We start from the raw sequence: 25,991 nt of genomic DNA on the forward strand, positions 1-25,991 counted from the left end.
GTGGAGGGGAGCTATGGGGGGGGAAAAAAGCGGAACAACTGTAATAATCTGAACAATAAAGATTTAATTAAAAAAAAATAAAAATAAAAAAAAATAGCAAAAAAAAATGTCTCTGTAAGAATACCATATAAGTTTACAAATTTGTACTCACCATGCCCAAGTTCTCTTCTATTTACACCAGTGACTTTGCCAATTTCATTTGTTGCATAAGGAGGAAACTTAAAAACAAAACAAAACAAACCCACATACATATATAACTGGCATGGAAAGATATCCAAGATATATTACCAAAATAATAAAACAAGTTACAAAACTGTAGCATTCCAATTTGTTAAAATAAAAAAAGGATATAGATACATACACACACAGAGAAAATGTCTGGACATCCATATATACACTGTATTGCTAAAAGCAAGTATTTCTAGTGTATTGTGAATCAGGTGGGAAGTGAATAGTTATAGAAATTTATACCATAAATTTAAATTATTAACAATAACAAGTATATATTTTTTCACCTGAGAATATGTTTTATTATTTTTATAGAGAGAGGAAGGAAGAGGGAGAGAGGAAAGAGAAAAGAAACACCGCTGTAAGAGAAACAAAGGTTGCCTCCCTCCTGTACTCGCCCAGCTGGGATCTGACTGTAACTCATGTATGTGCCCTGAGCAGAAACCGAATATGTGACCCTTTGGTCTATCAGACAATACTCCAACCAACTGAGCCACAATGGTCAGGGCAAAATATATTTTTATAATAAGACAAAAAAAAAACACAATCCAAAACAAGGCCAGATTAAAAAAAAAATCCACACTGGAGGAAACAGATCTTTTCCAGTAAGGGTTTTACTTTAGACAGAGGTTGTAAACTTTTATTTGATTACTAGAGGCCTGGTGCATGACATTTGTGCACTTGGTGGTGGTGGTGGGGGGGGGGGGGGGGGGGGGGAGAGTCCCTCAGCCCGGCCTGTGCCCTTTCGCAGTCTGGGAGCCATTGGGGGATGTCCGACTGACGGCTCACGGGGAGCAGGCCTGAGCCGTCAGTCAGATATCCTTAGCGCTGCTGCAGAGGTGGGAGAGGCTCCCACCACCATTGCTGCGCTCACCAGCTGTCAGCCCAGCTTCTGGCTGAGCGGAGCTCCCTGTGTGGGAGCACACTGACCACCAGGGGGCAGTTCCTGCGTTAAGTGTCTGCCCCCTGGTGGTCAGTTCGCATCATAGCGACCAGTTGTTCCACCGTTTGGTCGATTTGCATATTACTCTTTTATTATATAGGATTATGTTGTCTTAAGGGATATGAATTAGTTGTGATAATTTAAAAAATTGGGAAATTAACCATAAAAATCTGGAATTCCAGTTTTTCGAAACAAAATATTTTTAAGGAGTGATGAATTAAAGGAATCTGATTAAGTTCTGGATTTAGCAGTCAATTTGCAGGAGATAGGAGGACAGAGGAACGTCCTGAACTGCACCATGAGTGCAGCACCACCCTGACTGGTGAATTCTATAGTTCAAATGGCTCTGAGGCCTCAGACAGATTATAAAGAAATGAATGTAATGAAGAAGAAATCTGTGGGTTAAAAGAGACTTGAAATACCAAAAATTTTAAATGGGCAAGACTAAACTATAGTAGCTAGGCATGTACACTAAAAACACAAGGCAGTGATTATAGAAAACTCAGGAGAGAAGTTACTTTTAGGGGAAAAAGGGTGTTGAGACTGGGATGAAAAATGTGGAATGGTAACATTCTATTTTCTGATTTGTGTGGAGGTTACATGAGTGCCTGCCTTATAAAAACTCATTAAACCATATGTCGTTTTACATAGTTTTCATTACCTGTATTTTACTTTACAATAAAACTATTTAAAAAAATGTGATGATACAACATAGCCCATAGTTTTGTCCTACGCCCTCCCCTACCTCTTTCCCAATATCAGCTAGAGCTACACATTTCAGAGCTGCCCTTTTAAAATAGATTGCTATGGGCTCTTTAGCTCATGATAGAGGATGTGCTTCTATAGCACTTGGGTATATCCACAAGAGGACATTTATAAGGGACACCTGATTTGTGAAAGTCACCAGGTTTATGGATATTTTCTAGCACATATTACATGAACTGTTCTCTATTAATTATAATAGGTTCACCAAAATTGAGATATTGGGATTTGGGGAAGCCAACAACAGTCACTCAAAGGTGAAGTGACTTGCTGTTTTACAATAGCCTTCCAGTGTCTATGCTTTAAATAATAAAATTAAAGTATTATATGTCATGTCTGGTCCTTTACAATAAGTTGTGAATAAAGTCAATCACAAACTCAATTAGATGTAATAATTTCATACAAAGTGCTTTAATATTAAATACATCAGTTCTTTGACTGCAAATCAACTGAGTAAAAATATGAACATATAAATGAAGTATAAGAGAGAAGGTAATTTGCCAGTTGAGGTATTTGAAAAGCCCGATTGTTGTTTGACACATGTGAATAAGTACAACTCTTTCTTGACTAAAACAATATTGCCTACTATACTTTAATGTATGACTCAGAACAGAAGTTGCTGATTGGAAAACTACTACTTATCTTTCTAAATCCCTTCTGTATGCAATAAAGTAAAAGTCCCCAAATCCACCTTAACAGATATATGATAAAACTAGCATAGTAAAATGTAAATGGTAGGACCTAGGTAGTGGGTATACAGATATTCATTGTAAAATTCTTTCAACTTTGCTGTATCCTAAACATTTTTCATAAAATATTTTAATAATAAAAAATTCACCTTACCTCATAGTGCAGCATGAAATTTTTATCTTTTACTCCACTACAAACAAAAAGCATAATATTCAAACCATTATACAGATACAAATTTATTTCAATAAATAATTAAAAGGGATTTAAAAAACAACACAATTGGGTATTAGAGAGTTGGTCTGAAACTGAAAACGAGGAGAATTAGAAGGATGTCAGAGACAGTATTTTTTCTGGGGCTAATGATTGAATTCTGCACAGATTTAGGAAGACAGTTTTGCACTTAAATATCCAGATTTGAATACGAAAACCATCTTTTAAAGTATTAACTATTGGGAGAATCATAAATGTTATAAACTCATTAGTTAAGTCTAAGGATCTTTCTCCCAGTCAAATGTGAATTGAAGATCAGTAACTGAAATGATATAGCTGACAGGCAAAGATCTTTTCAGGGTTTGAAGCTGTGTTGGCTCCTTAAAAAAAGAGTCAGTGTGAAGAAGAGCAGGGCAACCAAGTTTTGGCCCAGATGAGAATTTATAATACAAAGTATAAGAGCTCCTCCAAAGGATTATGATTATGATGAACATTCCAATATTATACAAACAGCTTCACTGTCAATTTTATTAGATACATGAAAAACAATTAGTGATGCTATCATGAAGATACAGGAGATTATCCTCATCAGTTGGGCAGTAGGAAGAGGGAGGCAGTCCTGTAGTCTTTCAAAACCCTTAACCAGGGAAAGGGAAGCAACCCTGTTAGGCACTGTGAAAAGAAAGAGCTTTGGTGGCCATGAGTCCTAGGACATTGATGCAGTAATGCTAGTGGGGATTGTAATATAGATTCTTATCATATGAAATTGGCCAATAGGATTTTATTGCTGATGTTTTAGGAACAGAAGAGAGCCAAGTATTTCTGAACACAAATTCAAATGTGCCTTGGGATTAGACAAGGTTTTATCATTTAGTAACAGCCATCAGATTCATTTCAGCAACTGGATTCCTGCTTTTTACTTGCTCTCTTCTTCGTAACAGAAAAATCTATCCATTAAAGATTAACTCGGAAATCTGTCCTGAGGAATGGTTCTAGAGACAGAGAATAAACTAAATGTACCCATATTAAAGAATTAAATTCTTTACCAATATTTGTTTTGACCAATGAGTTAGATAATATAAAAAGTCCCTTGAAATTACAATTATGTAAATAGAAAAAAGTAGAGAGGTACAGGTCTTAAAAAAGAATAATGAATAATAATATACCACATGAGCTTCAATTATACATGGGGACATCATAACCTAAAAACATAACTTACTTCATAGCTGTCATAATTCGGTCCGACTTAATACTGGATTCTAATGAATCAAATGTGACAGTACAAAACACCTAAAGAAGAAACAAAATTTGTCAGGCTTTAGTTTACTAACAGCAAAGATGAAAATGAGAAATATCTGAAGAACCCAATTAGCTCTTACAGAAATGTGATAAGTATAATCTATACAAATCTACACATGGTACTTAATACAATAATCATCAATAACCCGAAGGTCTAATATCACATAGACTACATATGTAAAGCACTGTACTAGAAGTGCTAGGGGAGGAGGAAGGAATATTCATAAAACCTGACCATAAAGAAAGCCTCAATGAAGGTCCAGCCAATAAAACTGCATTAAAAAAAATTAATCTTCTTTGAAGGGACTTAACATAATCCAGAGACTCTACAATATATCATTCAAAACATTCAGGATACAACCTACAAAAAAATAGGAAATGGGACCCATCCTCAAGAGGAAAAGACAATGAATAGAGATTAACCCTGAGCTAATTCAGATGTTAGATTAACAGACAAGGACTTTCAATAGCTATTATATTCAAGGACATAAAAAAAAACCCAAATGGAAATTCTAAAACTGAAAAATATGTTATCTCATAAATGAAAGGAGATAACAAGAGTCAGTGAACAAGAAGACAGATTAATAGAAATTGCCCAATCTAAAGAATAGAAGGAATGGAGGGAGAACATAGTCTCAGGGACCTGTGGGACAATTTCAAGAGGACTAACAGATGTGCTTGCAATCCCAGAAGGAGAGAAAAGAGAGTGAGATACCAAAAAATATTTGAAGAAATTATGGCTGAAATTTCTCAAGTTAAATGAAAGACAAATTTATAGGTTCAAGCTCAGGAAACTGTTAGCAGGATAAATACAAAGAAAACCACACTGTTCACAGTCATACTGCTGAAAACGAAAGACAATATCCTGAAAGTACCCAGAAGAAAACAATAATGTACAATGAACAATGATTTGAATGAGTCCCAACTTTTTATCAGCTGAAAATGGAGGGGAAAACTGCACTGGAACATCTTTATGTGCAAAACAAACAAACAAACAAACAGTCCCTCCCCCCAAAAAAACCCACCACTCCAAAACACAAAATCTATATCCAGCAAAAAGATTCTTTGTGTTTAAATGCAAAATAAAGACATTTCAAATAAATTTATTTGAATTGTCAGAAAACCCACAGGACAATACTAACGGAGGATTAGTTGTAAACATGGATCTTCAGGAAGAAATAAAAAGTATTAGAAATGGTAAATATATGGGTCAATATATATAAAAAAAATCTTTCCCTCTTACCTTCTTTAAAATACATATGACTGAAATAAAAGTTTTAACATAGCCTTGTGGAGTTTATAACATGTAGATGTAGCTCTTAAGCCAACTACAGTATAAAGAATGGAAGAAGGAATAAATAGACCTAAATGGTTGCAAACTTCCTCATTATATGTGAAGTGGTACAAAATTAACTCTAGAAAGACTGAAAAGTTAAAGTTGTATATTGTAATCTCTATGGTAACCATTGAAAAATGCAGAGGTATAGCTAAAATGCAAATAGACAAATTAAAATGAAATTAAAAAAACCAAAACTTGATTAATCCAAAAAGAAGTCAGAAAGAACAGAAAAACAAAAACAGAGGGGCCAAACAAAACTAATAATGAAATGACAGACCTAAGTTCAATCACATCACTACTTAAACTGAACATTAATGGACTAAACATTCCAATTAAAAGGCAGAGAGTGTCAGAACGGTTAGCAGAAGTATGTGTAATATCCTAATGGAGTTATTTAAAAAACTTTATTAAGAGGCATAAAAAACCTGACTCAAAAGTGAGGTAGACTATATTCATTGTAAAGACTGATTTAAATTGTAAAAATAACATTTCTCAAATGAATTCATAAATTCAGTGAAATTTAAATCTAAATATTTTTCAGAACTTGATATAATAGTAAAATTCAAACGAAGGCACAAATGTAACATAATACCTAAGACAATAATAGAAGGAGAGGGGAGAATAAAAAGGATTTGCTTTTCATATATTAAGATATACTAAGATGGTAATAATTAAAACAATTTGAAAATGGGCCAGGAAACGCATAGAAAAATGGAGGATATATTTCAAAATGTATTTGTAAACTTTGAAAATAAGGTGACATTGCAAATCAATGGGAAAAAAAATGAAATACTAAAAAACAATTTTGTAAAATTGATCAATCGCCCGATTGATCACCTTGCACCATGTGCAGGAATAAACTCCAAGATAGATTTATGGTCTAAATTTGAAAGCTAAAACTATAACATTAATAGACAAGAAAGTAAGTGCATATTTTTGTGACTTTGGGGTAAGGAAGGAAATTCCTAAATATGACTTGAAAAACACAAACCACAAAAGAACAGGGAAGGATTAATTACATCAAAACTAAAGATTTCAGGTTCATTGTAGACATACAGTAGTAGACACATAGTAGGCTACCACAAAAAAAGTTAAAAGGCATATGAGAAAGAGGGAGATAATACATACAAATTCTGGTTACTGAAAGGAGTAACTTATGAAACACTTAAGAAATCACTGAAAAATAGCAGAAAAAAGACAGTTAACCATACTGAAAAAAAATTGCCCAAAGAATATGAACAGATAAACCAAAAAAGAGCAAACCTGAACCAGTGCTACCACTTTGCACACAGCTCCAGGGACACTATGTGAAAATAGGGTCCTAGAGGTGTACAGCCCCCCAAGGTATGGTTTATACAGTGACTGGCTATTACATAAAGACTAGAGGCCAAGTGCATGAAATTTGTGCACTCGGGAGCAAAGGGGGGTTCTTGGGGGATGTCCCTCAGCCCTGCTATGCCCTCTTACAGCGCTGCTGGCCGGGTAGCCTGGGCCTCCCCCTGCGGGGCGATTGATCATGGAGCCCCCTGATTGATTGCCCTGCAGAGGGTGGCCTGGGCCTCCCTCTTAGGGGTGATCGCGGAGCCCCACCCACCCGATTGATCGCCCCACCGGCTGGTGGCCTGGGCCTCCCTCTGCGGGGCACTCGTGGGGCGATGGTGGGGCCTCCCGACCAATCTGGCCTAGCACCAGTGCGTGTCATAGCATGGTCATCCAGATGGTCGTTCTGGTGTTCGGCCGTTCAGTCAATTTGCATATTATGCTTTTATTATTATAGAATATCTCACTCATAATTAGGGCAACACAAATGAAAACAATGATACACCACTTTGTACCCATTAGATTGGCAAAGTTAAATTAGGGATTAATAGAAGAAAAAGGAGGTACAAAGCATAATATACACAAAACAACAGATACACATACATGTTAAATACAAGAGAATGGGTGCCCATGTAAGGGAAAAGAATAGACTGAGGTACATACTAAACGGAGAAAATAAATTGAGGATCTTGAATAGACAATATCCCATAAACTAAGGAATCTGAGCAACTCAATTATATGTACCTCAAAAAAGCTTTTAAGAAATTAAAAAAATTAGATATTAATCTGATTAGTACATTCCATATGATAAAAACTTACAGCATCCACATAATGCACCTCTATTAGATCTAATTAAGCAATCCTGATGCAGCAAATAATTATAGCTTTTTACATATATTACCTGTGTTTGTCCCCTTTGAAATAATGCTGATCCATGAAGAATTTTAAACATATCTACCTCACAATTTATATTTCTGAGTGAAGTCAAATCCCGACCATCACACCTATAGCAATAAAGGAAATAAGTGTATAAGGCCGTGTTGGAAAACAGAAAAATAATATATTACTTTATCCCTATCAGGAAGGTCTCAATCCCAGCTGCATATCATAATCACCTGTAGAACTTTAAGAACTTTACTTGGGCCTCACCCTAAGACCCACTGAATCAGAATCTTGGGGGTTGTTACCCATACACCTGTATGTTAAAAAGCTCTGCAAGTAATTGTTACATGCAGTTAGGGCTGTAAAGCACTGCTCTATGCACAAGGCCCACAGAGAGATAGTCAAACACATCCACAAAATTCACACACCCTTCAACAGGTACCCAATTATAAAATAAATACGATAATTCTCTCCTGTTTACTTAAAGAACAGCTCCTTGCTTTGAGAAAGCTGCCATTTTCAAGGCAACTTGCAGAGACAGTGCATGCTTCAATTCCATTAAAAAATGATATATTTACCTTTTATATTCATTCAAAATAATACTTCTAAAAACCTCTTTTGCAACAACATTGAACGATTCTATTATTTCATATGAATCAGCCTCTGGAAATTTTTCTATACAAGAAAGAAAAACAAAACAAAGGTTTTCTTTTTTTGGAAGATAGGATTTCTTGTAAGTTCACAGTATCAAATCAATTAACTATGGAAGTAAACCAAGGGAGTTAACTCTGAACATTTAGTCCTCAGGTTAACGAAGTAGATAAATTAAATGTTCTCAAATAGGAGACACACAAGTATTATACCTCAAATGTACTATTATTGGGAACTTAGTTTGCTTTGTACCAGAATAGTGCTTTGAAATCAGCTCTCTATTGCATTGTTACCTGACAAATCCAGCTACTGTATTATGAAAAAGTCTAAATGACACCTTTAAGAGCAGTCACCTTCACTGTTTTGCCTGAGGAACTTTTATCTTAGTCTGCAAATAGAGGAATAATTTTCTTTGTATATTGCAAATCCCTAACATTTACCAAGTTCTTTCATGACCCTGGTACTTAAGAACTTAAGGAGGTAAATTCTATTATTATCTCCATTCTACAGAAGAAAACAAAGCAGGCCTAAAGAGGTGGTATAGATTGCCTGAGATAAGTAGTAACAGATACAGCTATGATCTGAATATAGATCTGTCTCCCTAGGCTTATACTTTGATTTAGTTATTTTTTTAGAAATTTTTATTCATTTATCTTAGAAGAAGGGAGAGTGAGAGAAAAATATTGATTTGTTGTTCCACTTATTTATGCATTTATTGGTTAATTCTTACATGTGCCCTGACTAGATATTGAACCCACAACCTTGGCATTGTGGGACAACACTCTAACCCACTGGGCTACCCAGCCAGGACTAGGCTTGTGCTTTTATTTATTTACTTAATATATTTTATTGATTTTTTTACAGAGAGGAAGAGAGAGGGATAGAGAGTTAGAAACATCGATGAGAGAGAAACATCGATCAGCTGCCTCCCGCACACTCCCCACTGGAGATGTGCCCGCAACCAAGGTACATGCCCTTGACTGGAATCGAACCTGGGACCCTTCAGTCCACAGGCTGATGCTCTATCCACTGAGCCAAACTGATTAGGGCTAGGCTTATGCTTTTAAATGTTAAGCTACTTTACTTTGTCAATTGATTTATGTCAAGCTTTAAGCACTATTATCTCAAGCACTTGATTTAGAAATATAAATTTAAAGTAACTGGAACATAAAAAATAGTCACAGAAAGATATATATTAAGTATTGTATCTTTGTCAAGCAAGAATGATTTTAACTATTATACTTTAATATGAACTTTTATGCTTTAACTGGGTTGCACTTTGAGAGGAAAATAATTACTAACAAAGCATTTAAAATATTATCCTATGAACCCAGAGAGTCATGAAGATATTCTACTATGTATAATACAAACACAAAATAACTTTTCTTTTTAAATAAGGTAATAGGTATTATACAACTTCTCATTCTTTTTAAAAAATATACTTTTATTGATTTCAGAAAGAAAGGGAGAGGGACAGAGAGATAGAAACATGAATGAAGAGAGAAAAAGCAACCTCCCCCTCCACTGGGGATTGAGCCTGCAACCCAGGTATGTGCCCTGACTGGGAATCAAACTGTGACCTCCTGGTTCATAGGTCGATGCTCAACCATTGAGCCACACCAGCTGGACACAACTTTCATTCTTAATAGGATGAAACATAGTGAGAGAAGACCAAACCTTTTCAAGGGTAATGGCCTTAATATCAATGCTAACAGCAGTTTTATTTTAAAACTAGAGGTCCAGTGCATGAAATTCGTGCATGGGTAGGGTCCCTAGGCCTGGCCAGTGATGAGGGCCGATCGAGGCCTTCCGGCTGCCGGCTGGGGCCTTTCTTCGTTCTGCGCTGCCCCCTGGTGGTCAGCATATGTCATAGTGAGAGATCGAACTCCCGAGGGGACAATTTGCATATTAGGCTTTTATATATATAGATAGCTAGATGACAGGTCATTTGATTAGCAGAAAAAATTAATAAGAACTATATGTCATGTTTGTTATATATTCAGCTTGTGTGATTGATATTATACAATAAAACCCTTTGCTTAATTTCTAGAGAGCTAAATTCTCTAAAATGTAAATTTCACCATTCTATATGATATTAATAACAGCATCAGTTAACATATATTGAACCCTTGCTATATGCCAGGCACAGATGTAAATGATTCACTCATTTAATCCTCATAAACCAGATATTATTAGTATTACAGTTTCACAGATTAAGAACTCAAGAATTTTAAAGAACATTTTCCAGGTTTTCAGGTATCTAATTATTATTAGAGTATAATAATTTGATCCAGAAAAGATCAGGAATATTTCACATTCAACATTTATTGGTGCCCACTGTGTCAGGTGCAGTGCTGAGAACAATCATAGAATTTAACAGTAACATTGGGATGTATCATTATCACAAATTTCCTAAAGGTAAAACTAAGGAGCAATAAGAATAACTGATTTCTTCAAGGTTTCACATCCAAAAATTTAAAAATCTATTCCTTTAAATACCTTAAAAAAAAAAAAAAGAATACCTTTTAGTTGTTCCTCAGTATCTAATCTTATCTTGTTAACAGCTTCATCTCTGGAAATCTAAAAGAAAGTTGAGGTTCAGTTCTTATAAATACATAGCAATGTTCAACATTTCTATTTTAAAATCATTTTACAATTAACAAATTGTAACTACTCAGATTTCTCTAATGGTAGAATTCTTTAAAAGATTAGAACTGTTTATTGATTTATAAGAAATATTACCGGTATATAAATACATTCAAATATACTTACACGTCCCTATAGCTTGTATTAATGAACAAAAGGAGAACAGAGAAGCAAATAGCTAGGCTGTTATTTAGCTTTCTGTTTAGACATCTTTTTAATAAAAATAGGACTGACATTCATTTACAATTTATGTGAGTTATGACAAAAAGAATTCCCAGGACAATTACTTAAGACAAAATCCATGTATACCTACTTTATCATGTTCATAATCTGTAAAAACTGCGTAGAGTCTTTCCATGGCAAGTCTATTTTAAGACAAGATAAACATCAGCATAATATTTGGAAACACAAGGCAGTGTCTATTACAAAACTGAAATATTTAATGAGCTAAAATATTTAAACATTGCATAAAGAATTTAAAAATGTATTTGTGCTCTTTAACACTGCTAATATGTTTGCTACTTATAATACAATACAGAATACAAATTTCTTTCTCCTTACCTCTCAAGGGAATCACACATGGTATTAGATTTTTTTTATACTCTCTCTTTTTTAACCTCTTGCTTTTTTTCTCTTCTCTCCATTCAGGCTGTTATTGCAGACAACTCTTTTATTGGGGACAGTTTATATACTCTTTAATCTGGCTGATACTAAGGGAAATATTAACTTTTTCAATTTATTTTAAATAAGTGAAATACTTTTCTGGCGATTCATTCATATTTACTGAGTGCCTGCCTCTGTGCAGGCATTGTTCTAAGCACTGGCATATAGTGTGGTTATACCTGATTTCTTTTTGAGAACCTCAATAGTTTCCTTACTCAAATACCTTATGCTGTATTCTCTTTTTCCTTGACACGGATATGGGAATTATTTGAATCTTGACCAATAAACTCACTCCCCTTTCATTTAAAATTCACACTTAGGCCACTGAAGAGGTATGTGGGTTTATCCTTTTTAAAGCATTAGATTGACATTTATGCAATGACTTTTAAGGGTGCTGCCCTGACCAGTGTTGCTCAATGGTTAGAATTGGCCCAGCACCAAAGGGTTGCAGGTTTGATCAAGGGCACATACTGGGTTGCAGATTTGATCCGGGCCCCCGTTGGGCATGTGTGGAAGGCAACCAATTGCTGTGTCTCACTCACATCAATGTTTCTCTCTCTTTCACCCTCCTTCCCACCCTTCCACTAAAAATCAGTGGAAAAAAATAATATATTCAGGTGAGGATTAACAAAACAAATAAACAAAACTAGAAGGGTGCTACTTGAGAAATACATGGACAGTGCTTCCATGTGAAGTATTTTTCTGAGAGGAGATTAAATCTGGTGACAATTTGTTTCTTTTTAAAAAATCCTCACCTGGTCAGGACGACCCCGGTGAGGCTGTAACGGCCCTGGTGAGGCTCAGACGGCCCTGGTGAGGTTGAGACTACTCCAGTGAGGTTGGGACAGATAAAGGGGACCAGTATAGACTGATGAACAGGAGTAGATACAGAGGCAGAGCAACATTGAACAGACTGTCAAACTACAGTGGGAAGTCTTGGGGGGGTTTGGGGGGGGGGGGGATTAAGAGATTAACCGAAAAACTTATATGCATGCATATAAGATTAACCAATGGACACAAGACACGGGGTGGGGGGGGGGGGCGATGGGTAGGGGCCGGGGGAATGTCAAGGGGGGGAAAAAGGAGACATATGTAACACTCTTTGTAATAATTTAAGAAATAAAAATTATTAAAAATAAATAAATAAAAATAAATAAATAAATAAATAAATAAAAAATCCTCACCTGAGGATATATTCATTAATTTTTAGAGAGAGAGAAAGCAAAACATTAATTGGTTGCCTGTCATATGCACCCTGACTGGGGATTGAACCCGAAACTTAGGCATGTGCCCTGACTGGGAATTGAACCCTCAACCTTCTGGTGGATGGGACAATGCTCCAACCAATTGAGCCACCCAGCCAGAGCTTTCACAGTTTCTTTTGCACAGATGTTCTTACTTATGAGTGTATGTCACAATCTCTGATGAAGGGGTAAATAACTTCTGAGGTGTCCTCTTGGTAATACCAATTTCTTTTACCAACTGCTGGATGCCCTGAATTATTTGTTGTGTATATTTTACTCCCACTTTGATAGCATGGCAAAAGTCCTGCTGTAAAATGTTCTCTGCAGAAGCCTCCAACATAACTAAAGAAGGAAAAAAAAAAAAAGATTGCTATTGAACATATTGCCAATATAACTTTTTCAAATAACATGACATGACATAAATTGTACAGCTCAATTTTATTAATGGTATATCCACCTTTTTTATACTTCCAAAATGTAAACAGTATTAAATGAATAAAGAAACATTGATATTTGAAGTTAGGTTTATATTCTTAAATTTAATGAGGGATTTTTCATACAAAATGAAACAGAAAAGAAAGTAAAGAAACTATACATACTTTTAAAAACAACATATTGCCCTAGCCGGTTTGGCTCAGTGGATTGAGCGTTGGCTTGGGGACCAAAGGGTTCCAGGTTCAATTCTAGTCAAGGGCATACATATACCAGTGATGGCGAATCTGTTGAGCTCGGCGTGTCAGCATTTTGAAAAACCCTAACTTAACTCTGGTGCCGTGTCACATATAGAAATTTTTTGATATTTGCAACCATAGTAAAACAAAGACTTATATTTTTGATATTTATTTTATATATTTAAATGCCATTTTTAAAAAATATATATTTTATTGATTTTTTTTTTTTTACAGAGAGGAAGGGAGAGAGATAGAGAGTTAGAAACATCGATGAGAGAGAAACATCGATCAGCTGCCTCCTGCACATCTCCCACCGGGGATGTGCCCGCAACCCAGGTACATGCCCTTGACCGGAATCGAACCCGGGACTCTTCAGTCCGCAGGCCGACGCTCTATCCACTGAGCCAAACCGGTTTCGGCTAATTGCCATTTAACAAAGAAAAATCAACCAAAAAAATGAGTTCACGTGTCACCTCTGACATGCGTGTCATAGGTTCGCCATCACTGGCATATACCTTGGTTGCAGGCTCCTCCCCGGCCTGAGCCCTGGTCAGGGCGCATGCAAGAGGCAACCAATCGATCTGTTTCTTTCACATCAATGTTTCTTTCTGTCTTTCCCTCTCTCTTCCACTCTCTTTAAAAGATCAATGGAAAAATATACCCAGGTGAGGATTAACAACAATAAAAAAATCCCCCAAACCACCATCTTTATTAGATATAATTCAAATACTATAAAATTCCACCTTTTAAAGTGTACAACTGCATTGATTCTTAATATGTACTTAAAATGAAACTTTAAAGTATCAGCACAGTAGGTGTCCAATAAATGTTTCCTGTTCAGAATTATTTGATATGAACTCCCACTTAATTCTGTCATTGTCACATTGTCTAATTCTTGCACAAGTGGGGAAATTTTTGTAGTGCAACTAAGCCAACTAGAGAACACCAGCTACTATCATAAAAAGGTTGCTTTTATGGTTTTGTAATAATAAAACTCCTAAGTACAACAGAGTAGCTCAAAGTAGGGGTTTTAGCATGGTATCTCACTAAAATCTTACTCAGTTTTGATTTCTCCAAAACTGAATAGAATCCTGCCAACTTGTGTGTCATTTCTGGCATCTCAACTTGCACAAAGCCAAAAGTCATATGCATAGGTAGTATCATATCTAATAATCTAACCTCATCGTGTTGTAATTAAGCTTTATTATTACATAATAAGTCATTTCTATGGCTTCTAGGTATAGTAATCTAGAATGGGGGGAAAAATCTCCTATGTGCTTTATATGTTGGAATTCCATGGGTCAATTGAAACAATTCCATCAGACCTGTGAAGCTATAATGAAGATCTAACATTTGTGTCATTGTAGTCCTGGAAAGAGACAGCAGGAAAAAGATGGCAGGACTTAAAAGTACTGGGGGGAAAAATAGCTAAAAACATCCCAAATTTGGTAGACATAAACCTACAGATTCAAGAAGCTGAGTAAACTGTACATAGGGTAATTCAAAGAAAGACATATAATTAAATTCCTGAAACTAAAGAAAAATATCTTGAAATAGGCCAGAGAAAAATGACACCTTACCCATATGGAGAAAAGTAATTAAAATAACATTACATTTACCATCAGAAACCATGGAGGCCAGAAGGAAAAGTTAATATTTTTCAGATGCTGAAATAAAAGAATTGTCAACCCAGAATTCTATACCCAGTGAAAATATTTAGGAATAAAGGAGAAATCAAAGCTCTTACATGAAGAACTAAGAAAATTTGTTACCAGCAGACCTACCCTATAAGAATGGTGAAAGGAAGTTCTCTAAACAGAAAGGAAATAATAAAGAAAGAAACCATGTTAAAAACCACCATATTAAGAACATGTTAAGCAAAAATATGGGTAAATATACTTTGATTCTCTTGAGTTTTCTAAATTATGTTTGATGGCTGAGTCAAAAGCAAAAATTATATCAATGTCGTGGTTCTAAATGTAGAGGAATATTAAAACAATTATATTATTAAGGGGAGGGATGTAAAGGGAGGTAAAGTTTCAATATGTAACTTGAGGCATGAAGAACCTTTCTCAATACCACAATACTGAGATGGTTGTATTCTTTTACTCATCTGTACTCCCATTACATTCCCTCTCACTTTTGCAAAATTAAATTGGAGATTTAAAAATGCACTTAACGTATATAAATTATACCTCTATAAACTGGTTTATAAAAGAATATGAAGACTATGGTAAAGAAAATGAATAATCCTAAAATAAACTTTATTTTCACCAATTAAACTTTAAAACGTACAGGATGGTTTTGAATCATTCTCAGCTTCCCTCTAATTACTCAAGACTACTACTCTCTGATGGTTTATGCAGTCTTTAGAGTCGATTCTTTAAAAAAAAAAAAATGCTTATAAGAACATTCCTTATAGTTTGGAGTGTGTAGATCTGTGTTGTCCAATATGGTAACTACTGGCCCAATATGGCTTTTTCCATTTGAATAAATTAAAATTATGTAAAATATAATTTAGTTCTTCAGTCACTCTAGTTACAATATTACTAATCTTTCTGTGTATCCTAGCATTCACAGAAAGACTAGTGATATTGTATGTGCCAGTTGAAAAAAGGTATCTAAATGGCATTGTATAGAATAATGGCTGCTGAAGTAATCTAGAAGCTGACAGCACAAGGAAATTATTCAGAACCTTAAGGGTTCTGATTACTCAGTATTTTAATAATGAAATGGTAGCAATTACTTTTTTATATCTCAGAAGTTCCATGACAGTGGTATTTGATTTGGACCCAATATTAACATGAAGATGGGATCAAATGTGTATTTGGTATACCTTTATGAAAGCATAGAAAGATGGCTAAATATCTTCATGGGAACAGTGATGCAAAAGTCATAGTATGGAAGCTGGTCATTTCTGAAACCAGTCTCCTTACAGAATGGTTCTGAATCATTCTCAGCTTCCCTCTAATTACTCAAGACTACCCTCTGCTGGTTTATGCAGTCTTTAGAGCCTCACTCTTCCACCTATAGAGCAAAGGTGAGAACAGCTAGCTGAAAGGCTGCCTATGGGATTTGTATGGCATGCCATAGATATAGTAAACATCCTTAGTTCATTCCTCCAGTGTCTATTTAAAATTAGAGAGGCTAAAACTTTAAGGCAGATAGAGGCTATATGACCATTTAGAAGTTTATTTTTTGTGTCTTAATGATAATAGCAGGTACTAACTGGATGCCTACTAGATACTAGGTATTATGCTGGGCACTTTACAAAACTTGACTCTAATCTTTACCACAATTTTGTAAAGTAGCCAGATCAATTTACTAACTGATATGGTAACTTTAAGCAAAATAAATAAATAAATAATAAAAATTCAGATGTAGACCAAGTGAACTTTAAGCAATAAACCAATACTTTGCTCAAGGCCCTTTCTGAGGTGCTCAAATATGATGTAGGGGTCATCTGTTATTCGTGGTTTCCCCAAATCTTTAGAATACCCTTTATACATTGTGCTAGTTTTCCTATGATTCCCACTTTCTGGAGAAAGAATCCAAAAGCCATCTCCTTGCCCTGGTAGTCAAGTATGCAGTCATGTGTCACAGTTCTGTCCTATGCATTGTAAGTGCAAACTGCTATGTGGAGACTTATGAGAAGGCTCCTTAAAAGGGAGGGTAACTCACTCAGCTGACACACACCTTTGTGCTATTCCCCTCCTTTTCCGTCCTTCTGCCCCTAAGTCTAATAAGTTGTCCAGAGCTCTGGTAGCCAGTTCATAAGCATGAGGATGAGGGCCACACCTTGAGAATAGCAGAGCTGAAAGCTAGAAGGAATCTAAATTTCTTAAGCTGCTACAACTATCCTGTATTCACTTACCTTTGAATTTCTTTTACCTGAGAAAAATAAATTCCCAACCCAAGCCTTGTTATTTTGTTTACCAACACAATCCCTAACTAATATGTAAGTAACATACAACCCCTGCTACATGTGTTCTAACATATAATACCTAATTCTAATTCCTTACTGACCAATAATCCAAAAGAAGCTACACGTTAAGTGTACAAAAAAAGCACTAATAGTTAAATAGTTTATATTTCATCAAAATGTTGCCACATCAGAAGATCCCATGTCAAAAAGTCCCAGACATCAAGTATCATGTAGCAGACTAAACTGAGAAGATAACTTAATTAATTTTTCCAAGGTAATATGGCTATCATATAGCAGATGGTGGATTCCAAACCCAGCTTATTCTATTAAAGCCCATTCTCCTTCAATAGAACCAGGCTCTAATTTTCATCTATGCATTTATGACATTTTGTTACAAGAAGTGAAGATGACCCAATGAATTTCTTCTATTTTATTAGTTTTTAAAATTTTAAAAATTTTACATTTATCTTTATTGTTTAAAGTATTACAGATGTCCCCCATCCACTATGTACCTACCCCTCCCAGGCCTTTACCACACTATCGTCTGTGTCCATGGGCTATGCATACATACATATAAGTTCCCCAGTTAATCTTTCTCCCCAGCCTCTCACTCCTGTTTATTACTAGTTTTTCACATCAGAAATAGTTCACCACCTTCTTAGAGGATATAAAACCAGGCTTGGAATGACTGAATTAGCTAAATTAACATATTTAAACTAATAAAACAATTTTTATTACCAGATTTAGAATTTTAATTTATAAACTGGCTTATCAATTTAAAAATAATTACTAAAATTATCTTGTTCAGGATTTTTGTATATTTCAAAGTTGTATAACATTCTATAATTTTAGCTATTGTCTGATGAGGCAAGAGCACTACCAAATAAGGCAGCCATAAAACAAAACAAAAATACTTATGACTAATTGACAAAAAACACATACAAAAAAAAAAAAGTTTAAATGCATCTTTAAGAAGCAACAACTCATAAGTAAAACCCAGAAGAAATTTAGTACTTAAACTACTTACCAATTTGACTTTTAGGTGCTCCAGCAACCACTAAATTTAAAGTACTGGAAGACATTTCTTTTCGTGTTGGGTTAACAACACATTCTCCATCAATTATTCCTATTCGTACTGCCCCTAAAATATATTAAAATATTGGCAGTTGTTTAACAAAAACAATCAGTTTTCAAGACATTAGTCCAGTAATGGTCTCAATCCCTGTCTTTAATTGTGACGTAATAAAGTCCATATTTCTATCATGGTATTTAAGGCCCAAAGGGCATCCCACTCCACCCTACTTTCCTGCCTCACTGAATCACTCTGAGTTGCTCAAAGATACAATTTCTTCCACACCTATGTCTTTGAATTGCTGGTGCCTACTTTGCCTTTGTTCCTTTAGTGCTTAGCTAAGTATCTGGAATTTAGGACACTCAATAATTACTCCGTAAATCATTTTTATATTGCATAATTAAAACTTGTAAGAGCTGTAAATTACAAACATGTTTGTTTTTATCTTGAATGGGTATGTACTCTGACAATTTCCCAGGCAAAAAGAAAAGTCCTCAAACAGAAGAAGCAACTAAGAAGTATTTAGGGACACAAAATCTCTAACACCCTAAGATTGCTATCAGAAACAAAATCTAAGGCAAGGATGAAAATGGCAAAAAGAGCTGAAAGAAGTTTTAGAATGTTACCTAATTCAAGATAATAATAGATAATAAATCAGAGCTAATAAACCTAGGCCCTTGCTCACTAGTATTTTCCTGAAAAAATCATAAATGTTTATTTCAAATACTAACTTACCAATAGGTCCATTCCAAGGAATATCTGATAATGAGAGGGCTACAGAAGCTTAAAAAAAGAAAAAAATAAGAGCTGAAATAAAAATATTTCATTGCTTTAAAAAAATCAACAGTGATAATTGTGATCTCTATTTTTATACTTACCACCATTAATTGCTAGGACATCAGGCTCATTAACACCATCTACTGCTAACAAATTACAAAGAACCTGGTACAAGGGAAAAAATTCAAAGTACTTAAGAAAATATACTTGATTTGGGAGGATTATCATTTCAGTTAACATCTTGGCCTAAAACATAGGAGCACTAAATGATTAAACGCATGGGCTTTGTAGTCAAACCCCTTAATTCTGATTATCACTAACTACATGCTTGACCATGGGCAAATTACTTAAATTAAACCTTAAAAGTTTCCTCATTTTTAAAAGGAAAAATAATAGTATCTTCCTAAAAATTTTTATGAAAATTAATGGAAATATTGTGTGTAAAGTATTCAATAAATGTTAGCTATTTCTATTGCATAAAAATGTTACCTCTTGTTTACAAGCACAGACAAAACAACCCAATGAATTACTTTACACTACAATAATATACCTACTTCTTATACTTAAAGAAAATTTCTTGAGGCAGTGACATCCTTGCAAAAGCATATTTACAAGGCATATTTATTTTTATCAAATAAATAAAAAACTGTAGTTAATTAAAGTATTTTGGTCATTCTGAAAGAAAATATTCAGAAAGTATTACATATAATGAAGTCGAGGCTTAGAAGACTTAATAATAAAAATAAGTAATACAAATTAGTTATGTGGGGGTGGCCAGGGAGAGGTCATTGGGGGAAAAAGGAAACATATGTAATACTATATGTAATGCTTTAAACAATAAAGAATTAAAAAAAAATTAGTTATGTTGATTGTCCTAGCCTCTGTTACTAATATGACCTACAAGGCCCAAATTAATCTGCCCCCACCAATCTCAATCACGCTAACTTTCAAACTCACCAATTTCTTTTTTGCCTCAGGGCTTGTGTGTTTCCCATTCCATCTGCCTGGAATGCTTTCCCTACACTCCTGGGTTGGCTAACTCCTATTAATAATTCAGGTATCAGCTAAAATTGACACTTAATTCTTATTTTGTATTCTTTATATAATATTTAGTCAATACGTATTATAGAAATTCATTAAATAATTTTTGATTGATGGAAACAAATAAACCTAAAGGAGACCACCCTACCTGTGTATCATAAAAGTAGCCAGCTGGAAAAAGAGGTCTAATCGAACGATCTGCCAATGAAAAGAGAAAAGATATTAAATAGTACTGACAGAAGTAGCTTTACAGTTCGAAATGTTTTCCCTATTAAACATCAGGCTAAAAAATAATATCGATAGCTGTTCAATATGTAAAACAACAAAACAAAACCACCACAAAAAACCCTTGGACTGATTTACTGAAGAGGACAAAGATAAATGTCAATGCTTCAATTAATACACACCAGGCCCTAACAACAAAAAATTAGCAAAGTAGGAACACACAAATCTAAAATTGGGCAGCAGCTTTTAATTTCATTAGGTATCAGTTACTAATATAAGCAGAGGAAAGAGACTTACAAACAATAGACCAAAAGAAAATCCTGCCTTAGTATTCTGTCTGATGAATGCATATAAATATACAGAAACTAGCAATTTCTGGGTAGGAGAACTATAAAATCCAAGCAATCCACAATATTTAAAGATGTCAAAGATTTCTGCTGTAAGGGAGAGGAAGGGGTTTCAGTGATCCAGGCGAGAGTTGAAGGAGGCTTGGCAATGGCAGTGGAAGATTAGAAAGACTGAGAAATAATTAATTGGATTTGGTTGAAGGTGTGGTTAAGGATGAATCCCAAGATTTTGGCTTGTGTTATAGGTAAGAAGAAAGATAACTTCATTAATTTATTTTTTATTTCTTATTATAATCTGTTATACATGCAAAAATACTATTTGTATATAGGCAACTTAAAGAATAATAATTAAAACTTATGTACCCTTTATGTCACTTGAAAAAAAGTACATACTAATACATTTGAAGCCTATGAGCTCCCCTCTATGATCTCATCCTCCCATCATTCTCCATAAAGGTAACCACTATCCTGAATTTTGTTTAATTTTGCCTTTGTTTTTCTTTGTTGTATGTACCATATATGTATCTATTCTTAAAACAGTGATTGGTTTTATGTGGTTTTGAACTTAACGTTTATTCTGTTTGGGGTTCATTAAGCTTCTTCAATCCAAAGACTGATAGTCTTAATAAAATTTTGTAAAAACTTTGGAAAAGAAAGGATGCCAAAGATTTGAAAGATTAGACATTTTCAGTAGTTAATGAATATAATGCTTTTAAGAATTACTATGTTAAATATAAAAATGAAAATTACTAGGAATAGATTCAACAGAGTAGAAGCATGAGCCATGGAATTTATATACTCAATAGAACTCATTCATTTAGTCAACAAATATTTATTGAATGCCTATTTTGTGCCAGGCAGTATCCTGGGTCCAAGGGATGTAATGAAAGAAAACTTAAGAGATATTGTAGAACACAGATGAAAGAGATGCTAAAACAGGCCTAACAGAGAGGGTTAATGCTTCTATTTTTTTTTTTTAATCTTACCTATTACCCTACTTGTAAGTATTTCTTTATCAGAAGATCCAATCTCTCTTCTAAGATAGTTTGTGGGAATTCTACCTGCTGCAGCAGCCTTCTGTCTATAGTCAACCTGAAGTAGTAATGAAAAAAAAACACAAAGTTCATTTGACTGCTTTTTGCAGTAACAAGCTGTTCCCTAAGAATTATTATGATGATGCTAATTCTCCTGAGGTTGTAAACAACATATTCCAGACTAAGAATAGAGAATATTTTATTTATTTTTAGAGTTTTGCATCACTTAGGCAAAGGAGAGGTGATAGAAATGTTTCAGCAAATTGATTTTTAAAAGCCTTCCATTACTCCCCACAGTAGCTTATTCTAGTCAGGTCAAACATTTTTCTTTTTTTGTATCCAAAGAGGGAAGCCATAAAATCCTAATGAACTTTTCACTTTTCAGCAAACATATACTTGCAGACTCATACTGAAGGAAATCCTATAAAAGCAATGCATTCAGTGTACTCATCAAAGTACTCATGTACTTCCACTGTTCTTGTCAACTTTTGAACATGGGCATTCTAAAGTATGCTAACTACTAATATAAGAATTGGTTATGAAGCAATCAGTTTAAATTCTTTTAATTACTTAGTACCAAACAACAAAGGAAAATCCTTTTTGTTGGAAGTTCACATTTTGCACTTAAATATTACAAATTCTACATTTATGTTATGTTATAGTTCAGGCAAATCAGCAAATACTTACCACCAAAGGCAAGAACTGGGAAGGTGAAGGTTTTGTTTTACTGACTGCTGTGACCATCACCGCAGTGTCACCTGACTTATTAAAAATAAACAACACTAGTAAATTCCTTTAAAATCAGATATTAACACATAATTAGTGACTAAATGAATCCTCACTCCAGTTAAACCCAAGTAAAGAGAACTGTTATCCCTTGACCTAATGTCAATGAAAATAATTATTCACAAGTAGTCCAATTTTGATCCCTTCTGCATGATCATGTTCTGTATTAGAATAGCCACTGAGCTTTTCAAAAGCAATATAACTAAAAGGAAAAAGACTCACACAATCATAATTTTTACTTCTTAAGAGGAAATGTAGACTATCCATAAAGAAAAACATCCCAAGTATTACTACTAAAGAAACAAGAAAAATCACTTTCTCTACAAAAGCATTATAGAAGTTATTTATAGAATAAATAAATAAGTTTGGAAGAGATCTTAAAGGTCATTTAATAAATCCTGCCCTATGATTCCCTGGTTATCTAGAATGATTCTGACACTAGAAATGGTCTGAATAAATTTCCTATGCCACAATTCTAAAAAGTTATATGATGTGAAAATATTCAGTACCAGTCTCCATAACAATTTTTAAGATGAAAATGTAGCCCTGGCCAGTTATGGCTCGGTTGGAGCATAGTCCCGTGCATGAAAGAGTCTGGAGTTGGATTCCCAGTCAGGGTACATACCCAGGTTGCAGGATCAATCCCTGGTTGGGGCATGTATGGGAGGGAACCGATTGATGTTACTCTCTCGCATGGGTTTTTTTTTTCTCTCTCCCCTCTACCTAAAATCAATGAAAAACATATCCTTGGGTGAGGATGAAAATGTAAAAAACTGGACTTTTTACCTGTACTACAGCAGAGCCATCTGCAAATCTGGCTAGTTTTCCAGAAGATATTTCCAGTTTTCTGTTTAAAAAATAAAAATTCAATACAAAAGAACTTAAGTCATCAGTATAATTCACAGCTTAGTAGAACATCATCAAAGATTCTAATGAGCAAACTAAAGGTTACCAAACCCCACATGACCCCATCCAGCAAACAAAAAAGGGAGTTTATAATCATTATTAAAAGTACAAAGGGGGAAAAAAGTACAAAGGGAATTTAAGCGCTGTGTAAGGAAAAATATAGAAACCAAGGCAAAGGAGTAATCTGAATGAAGTATTTTGGGGGGTATAGAAGCTCGCTTTTTAGATGCTAATTCCCATTTACTATCTTAGTTTAGTCTCTTTTCATTCCTTGCCTGTTGACTAAAGCAGTCTGGATCATTTCCCTACTTAAAATCCTTTAAAATCCCATTGCTTTATACTCCAAAAATTGCTTACAGAGACCTTCAAATTTAACAGTGGTGCCAAAGACAAGTCAATGGGGGGAAAGAATAGTCTTTTCAACCAATGGGGCTAGACAAGTGGATATCCATATGCAAAAATGTTAATAAAGTTGGACCCTTTCCTCATACGATGAATAAAAACTAATTCAAAACCTGAGTATGAAAGCTAAAACTATAAAATTTGTAAGAAAAATAATAGGAGTAAGTCTTTTATATGACATCAAAAGCACAAGCAACAAAAGAAAAAAACAGATAAACTGAACATTAAAATTAAAAACGTTCATGCTTCATAGGATATCATCAAGAAAGTAAAAGAAAGGTGGGAGATGTTGATAATTGGGGAGACTATGCATGTGGAGGGCAGGGTGTAAATGGGAAATTTCTGTACTTTCCCTCAATTTTGCTTTCAAAGTAATACTGCTCTAAAAAATAAAATCTATTTAAAAAAAAAACCTGAAAGAAAATCCACAGGGAAAGTATCTGCAAATCATATATGTGATAAGGGACTTATATCTAGGATATGTAAAGAATTCTCACAACTCAACAATAAAAAGACAACCTAATTTTAAAAACTGGCATAGGATTTGAATAGATGTCTCTCCAAAAATTTACAAATGGCCAGTAAGTGCATGACAATATGCTCAAAATCATTAGCCACCAGGGAAATGCAAATCAAAACCACAATGAGATATTACTTCATATCTATTAGGATTATGTGTTGGTGAGGGTGTGGAGAAACTGGGAATCCTCATATACTGCTGATGAAAATGTAAAATGGTGCATCTGCTTTGGGAATAAATCTGGCAATTCCTCACAAAGTTAAACACAGACATAGCATATGACCCAGCAACTCTACTCCTAGGTATATACTTAGGAGAAATGAAAACATATACCTATGCAAACATTTGCATATGAACATTCATAGCAGCATTATGCATAATAGCCTCAAAATGGAAACAGCCCAATTGTCTATCAACTGATGAATGAATAAACAAAATGTGGTATAACCTATATAATGGAATATTATTCAGCCGTTAAAAAATGAAGTACTAATACATGTTACAATATGGATAAGCCTTGGAAACATTATGCTAAGTGAAAGAAGGTAGTCACAAATGACCACATATCATTTGATTTCATTTATAGGAAATGCCCCGAATAGGCAAATTCATAGAGACAGAAAGTAGATTATTAATTGCCTAGGGCTGTGTGGTCTGAGAACAAATGGGAAATTACTGCTAATGAATGAGAGATTTCTTTTTTTAGTTAATGAAAGTATTCTAAAATTGATTATGGTGATGGTCACAAATCTATATATATATATATATATATTTTTAATATATTTTATTGATTTTATACAGAGAGGAAGGGAGAGAGATAGAGAGTTAGAAACATCGATGAGAGAGAAACATCGACCAGCCGCCTCCTGCACATCTCCCACTGGGGATGTGCCCGCAACCCAGGTATACATGCCCTTGACCGGAATCGAACCCGGGACCCCTCAGTCCGCAGGCCGACGCTCTATCCACTGAGCCAAACCGGCTTCGGCACAAATCTATATTAATAGACTAAAAACCATTGAATTGTACATTCTAAATGGGTAAATTGTATGATATGTGAATTATATCTTGATAAAGCTTATATACTGGGGTGCATAAAAGTAGGTTTACAGTTGTAATACAAATAAATAATACAATAATTAATAAATAATGTAAGAATAAACTGTCTCATGTACTCACAACTGTAAACCTACTTTGCCCATGTCTGTACATGAAATAGGCAGCATGTCAGCCTTATTTCCCAGATTCTGCAGAGAGTACAAATAGAGGTCACTGAGGGCTTGAAAGAGACCAGCAAAACTTGTCAGAGCCCATAATTCATAAAAGTATTGTGAAGGCAACCAACTCAGTGATTCCTGAAGATACTTAGGAAGATGTTCAGACCCATGAGCTCGGCTTCTATCAGTCC

At 34.7% G+C, this 25,991-nt stretch overlaps 1 protein-coding gene and 1 long non-coding RNA gene across 3 annotated transcripts in view; one reads left to right on the top strand and one right to left on the bottom strand.

The window, feature by feature from the left end:
• Positions 1–25,991, top strand: part of LOC139019912 (uncharacterized) — a 210,697-nt gene that overhangs the window by 24,913 nt on the left and 159,793 nt on the right. The gene's annotated exons all lie outside the window — the stretch shown is intronic.
• PNPT1 (polyribonucleotide nucleotidyltransferase 1) overlaps positions 1–25,991 on the bottom strand; it is a 44,583-nt gene that overhangs the window by 14,950 nt on the left and 3,642 nt on the right. Inside the window, exons 2-16 of one of the 2 annotated variants that reach the window (XM_070429242.1) lie at positions 23,542–23,602; positions 22,657–22,731; positions 21,922–22,027; positions 20,512–20,561; positions 19,424–19,487; positions 19,281–19,328; positions 18,501–18,614; positions 13,033–13,219; positions 11,284–11,335; positions 10,847–10,904; positions 8,252–8,348; positions 7,693–7,795; positions 4,053–4,123; positions 2,777–2,813; positions 152–218 (exon numbers count right to left, since the gene is read on the bottom strand). In XM_070429242.1, the coding sequence (XP_070285343.1) occupies positions 152–218; positions 2,777–2,813; positions 4,053–4,123; positions 7,693–7,795; positions 8,252–8,348; positions 10,847–10,904; positions 11,284–11,335; positions 13,033–13,219; positions 18,501–18,614; positions 19,281–19,328; positions 19,424–19,487; positions 20,512–20,561; positions 21,922–22,027; positions 22,657–22,731; positions 23,542–23,602 (1,190 nt within the window). The remainder of the gene's footprint in view (positions 1–151; positions 219–2,776; positions 2,814–4,052; positions 4,124–7,692; positions 7,796–8,251; positions 8,349–10,846; positions 10,905–11,283; positions 11,336–13,032; positions 13,220–18,500; positions 18,615–19,280; positions 19,329–19,423; positions 19,488–20,511; positions 20,562–21,921; positions 22,028–22,656; positions 22,732–23,541; positions 23,603–25,991) is intronic. The other variant, XM_070429243.1, reaches the window with a different exon arrangement.

Source organism: Myotis yumanensis, unplaced genomic scaffold (assembly GCF_028538775.1).
Source record: "Myotis yumanensis isolate MYYU_CA2020_CCGP unplaced genomic scaffold, mMyoYum1.0.hap1 SCAF_11, whole genome shotgun sequence".
NCBI lineage: Eukaryota > Metazoa > Chordata > Mammalia > Chiroptera > Vespertilionidae > Myotis > Myotis yumanensis.